At 34.8% G+C, this 4,399-nt stretch overlaps 1 protein-coding gene across 1 annotated transcript in view; it reads right to left on the bottom strand.

Annotated features, from left to right (window-relative positions):
* Positions 1 to 3,682, bottom strand: part of LOC106475489 (homeobox protein extradenticle-like) — a 28,237-nt gene extending 24,555 nt beyond the window's left edge. Inside the window, exon 1 of the mRNA XM_013936169.2 lies at positions 3,436 to 3,682. Coding sequence (XP_013791623.1) covers positions 3,436 to 3,636 — 201 coding nt within the window. The 5' untranslated portion in view covers positions 3,637 to 3,682. The remainder of the gene's footprint in view (positions 1 to 3,435) is intronic.
* Between the last annotated feature and the right edge of the window lie 717 nt (positions 3,683 to 4,399).

Below are 4,399 nucleotides of genomic sequence, written 5' to 3'. Positions count from 1 at the left end.
ATAGACCAAACACTACACAGAGTTGACGACACGATTCAGACTACAAAACACCAGCGGGGTGACACAGATATAGACTAAACACTACACAGGGTGACACAGATATAGACCAAACACAACACAGGGTTGACGACACGATTCAGACTACAAAACACTACACAGGATGACATAGACTAAACACTACACAGGGTGACACAGATATAAACCAAACACAACACAGGGTTGACGACACGATTCAGACTACAAAACACCAGCAGGGTGACATAGACTAAACACTACACAGGGTGACACAGATATAAACCAAACACAACACGTAAAGTATAAAATATACACGGAACTGAGACATGTGAACAGAGAATAGCGGGATAACAAGAATTAAGGCTACACAAAGGGCATGCAGATCAAAAGGATCAAGACAGACACGTAATACGACAGGCACGAATCTCTGGCAAAACAAACAGATAACGAGATGGATTGCATCAATTTGGAGTAACACAAAACTCCAAAATAAAATAACCTAGAGCACAAGCCCACACCACAAAATACAGAGAAAAATGTTCGATTCAAACACAAGACAAAGAAAATTGTTGATGAAAGCTACAAAGTGGAAGTCATAGAAAGGGAATGTACAACACTGCTCATAAAAAAGGGGAAGATTTTAGTGACGTAAACTTTGTTTGAAACTATTATATATATATATATATGGATTTAATTGTGTTTGTGGTTTTGTCTATGGCTTTTTCAAGGTCATTAATTTGCATTCCATGTTCTTCCGAGTATGTTTTACATCTTACCAAAGGTAAGCGGTAAAAGAATAATGCGGCTTTAGTGTTTGCACTTGATGACGTCACGATCACATGCACTACTACGTTTTTATAACACGAAGACAGTTATGAGGCCAAAAGTGATGGATGACAGACACTATAATTACGTAAACTGCCGCTAGATGAGAGCACTGTCAGTGTGAGTTAAAACGACACATTTGTACATTATCATACAAATTACTGCTCAAAAAAATTGGTTATTAAACATCCGCGTGCACAGTATAATAACAACTTCAACAGAAGACCGACGAACGAAAGTCAGTCGTCCCAAGCAATCATTTATACAGTAGCAGACTAAAAGGCGGCGCCATGGCTCGAGCTGGGCCAAAGGAGGCACTGGTTATTAACACCATATACAGGTAGAGGTGGCACGAGAGTCTTCGAAACTGGTTTTTCTAGGTTTTTTTTTTTTAACCATTTTAAATTCTGTTATCACAACCTGCCAGAAATTCTCCTGGTAATTCTATGATCTGGATGACTTTTACCCTTTCGCATAAATTATTTAAAAAAATATCTGTCAGCCTCTATTAAATCCTGACACAGACAAATATTTAATTAATATATGTATATGAATGACGCTTGGCGTAGCAAGAAAATCTGAGACCTAAAATGGATCACCACAAATTATTAAATCACTGGGATTAGAGAGCAAGATGATGAAGTAACAAGAAAACTTGAGACCTAAAATGGATCATCACAAATTATTAAATCACTGGGATTAGAGAGCAAGATGATGAAGTAACAAGAAAATCTGAGACCTAAAATGGATCATCACAAATTATTAACTCACTGGGATTAGAGAGTAAGATGATGAAGTAACAAGAAAATCTGAGACCTAAAATAAATCACCACAGATTATTAAATCACTGGGATTAGAGAGCAAGATGATCAGGTAACAAGAACACTTGAGATCTAAAATGGATCACCACAGATTATTAAATCACTGGGATTAGAGAGCAAGATGATCAGGTAACAAGAAAACGTGAGACCTAAAATGGATCACCACAGATTATTAAATCACTGGGATTAGAGAGCAAGATGATAAGTAACAAGAAAACTTGAGACCTAAAATGGATCATCACAGATTATTAAATCACTGGGATTAGAGAGCAAGATGATAAGTAACGAGAAAACTTGAGACCTAAAATGGATCATCACAAATTATTAAATCACTGGGATTAGAGAGTAAGATGATGAAGTTACAAGAAAACTTGAGACCTAAAATGGATCATCACGTATGATTAAATCACTGGGATTAGAGAGCAAGATGGTGAAGTAACAAGAAAACTTGAGACCTAAAATGGATCATCACGTATGATTAAATCACTGGGATTAGAGAGCAAGATGGTGAAGTAACAAGAAAACTTGAGACCTAAAATGGATCACCACATATTATTAAATCACTAGGATTAGAGAGCAAGATGATCAGGTTACAAGAAAACTTGAGACCTAAAATGGATCATCACAGATTATTAAATCACTGGGATTAGAGAGCATGATCAGGTAACAAGAAAACTTGAGATCTAAAATAGATCATCACGAATGATTAAATCACTAGGGTTAAAGATCAATATCACTTACCTTAACGAGGTCAGGGATCGAAACAAAATTTGTGATTATTTTTTCACTAAAATTAATTTTCATCGTCGCTTAAATGATTAAAAGACAATTACATAAAACACATGAATATTATTTACACATCTTTTATAGATAGAAAATGGCCAATCTGCACTGGTAGTTATTGTAAAGGAATGATACAAAACAACAACACAGTATTTACAAAACAACAATACACGGTATTTAAAAACAACAACACAGAAGTTACAAAACAACAACACAGAATTTACAAAACAACAATACATAGTATTTACAAAACAACAATACACAGTATTTACAAAACAACAATACACAGTATTTACAAAACAACAATACAGTATTTACAAAACAACAATACACGGTATTTACAAAACAACAATACACGGTATTTACAAAACAACAATACACGGTATTTACAAAACAACAATACACGGTATTTACAAAACAACAATACACAGTATTTACAAAACAACAACACAGTATTTACAAAACAACAACACAGTATTTACAAAACAACAACACAGTATTTACAAAACAACAATACACGGTATTTAAAAACAACAACACAGAATTTACAAAACAACAATACAGTATTTACAAAATAACAATACATAGTATTTACAAAACAACAATACAGTATTTACAAAATAACAACACAGAATTTACAAAACAACAATACAGTATTTACAAAACAACAACACAGTATTTACAGAACAACAATACACAGTACTTATAAAACAGTATTTAACAAACAAGAATACCAAGTCGACAATTATTGTTTGTTGAATAAGCATGGCGTACTCCAACGATATGAACAGATTTCAAGAGCAAGACGCACTCGAAGTATACAGTTATATGTCAAGAGAAAGCGTACTCCACGGATATAGACACATTTAAACAGCATGATTAACCCCCAGTTATATGGCTATATTTCAACAGCATGACCGACTTCAATCATATCTGTATACTTATCAGTGATACTGGTTTTAGTTTCAGTTGAACCTATAAAGTAACTTACCTGTTCATACTTATCTAATTCCTGATGATATATCTGTCTTATTTGTGCTAGTTTTGCCCGGTAATCTGAATGTTCGATTGTATTTTCGGGTTGTCCTGGTCCGCCAGAGGCCGCTGCTGAGGCATTTGCTGCAGCTCCAGCTCCCCCACCTTTCTCTGGTCCCGCTACACCTTCAGCTATTAGCATGTTGTCTAGCCGCATTAGCTGTGGGTCTGGGGGTTCTTCCTCTTGTGTATTACGTAGACTTAAAACTAGAAAATATAAAAAACAAAAGTTTCAATCTTCTTCTGTGTTATGAATTGCAGTTTTCTTGAAATAAAAAAGAATGCTAAGAGCAGCAAAATTACCATAAATATGAATATTTTATGAGCCAATAATTTTAAATGTTACACAACGACTCTGGATTCTCAGACACAATGACAACAGATTCTCAGAGACAATAATTCTGAATTCTCAGACACAATGACTCTGGATTCTCAGACACAATGACAACAGATTCTCAGAGACAATAATTCTGAATTCTCAGACACAATGACTCTGGAATCTCAGACACAATGACAACAGATTCTCAGAGACAATAATTCTGAATTCTCAGACACAACGACTCTGGAATCTCAGACACAATGACAACAGATTCTCAGAGACAATAATTCTGAATTCTCAGACACAACGACTCTGGATTCTCAGACACAATGACAACAGATTCTCAGAGACAATAATTCTGAATTCTCAGACACAATGACTCTGGAATCTCAGACATTGAAAACCAAACTAAAAGGCAATCATTTAAAAGAACAAATGAAGGATGTGAAAATGTTCATATTTTTATCACGTATTGGAGAAGAAAAACACCCCCAGTACCAGGATGAAACATGAAAATTATTAATAAATATAAAACACCTGTAGTACCAGGGTGAAATATGACAATTATTAATAAATATAAAACACCTCCAGTACCAGGGTG

This window comes from Limulus polyphemus, unplaced genomic scaffold (genome assembly GCF_000517525.1).
Source record: "Limulus polyphemus unplaced genomic scaffold, Limulus_polyphemus-2.1.2 Scaffold8656, whole genome shotgun sequence".
In the NCBI taxonomy this organism is placed as follows: domain Eukaryota; kingdom Metazoa; phylum Arthropoda; class Merostomata; order Xiphosura; family Limulidae; genus Limulus; species Limulus polyphemus.
The sequence above is the reverse complement of the archived record's forward strand: the minus strand, read 5'-3'. Positions and strand labels throughout refer to the sequence as shown.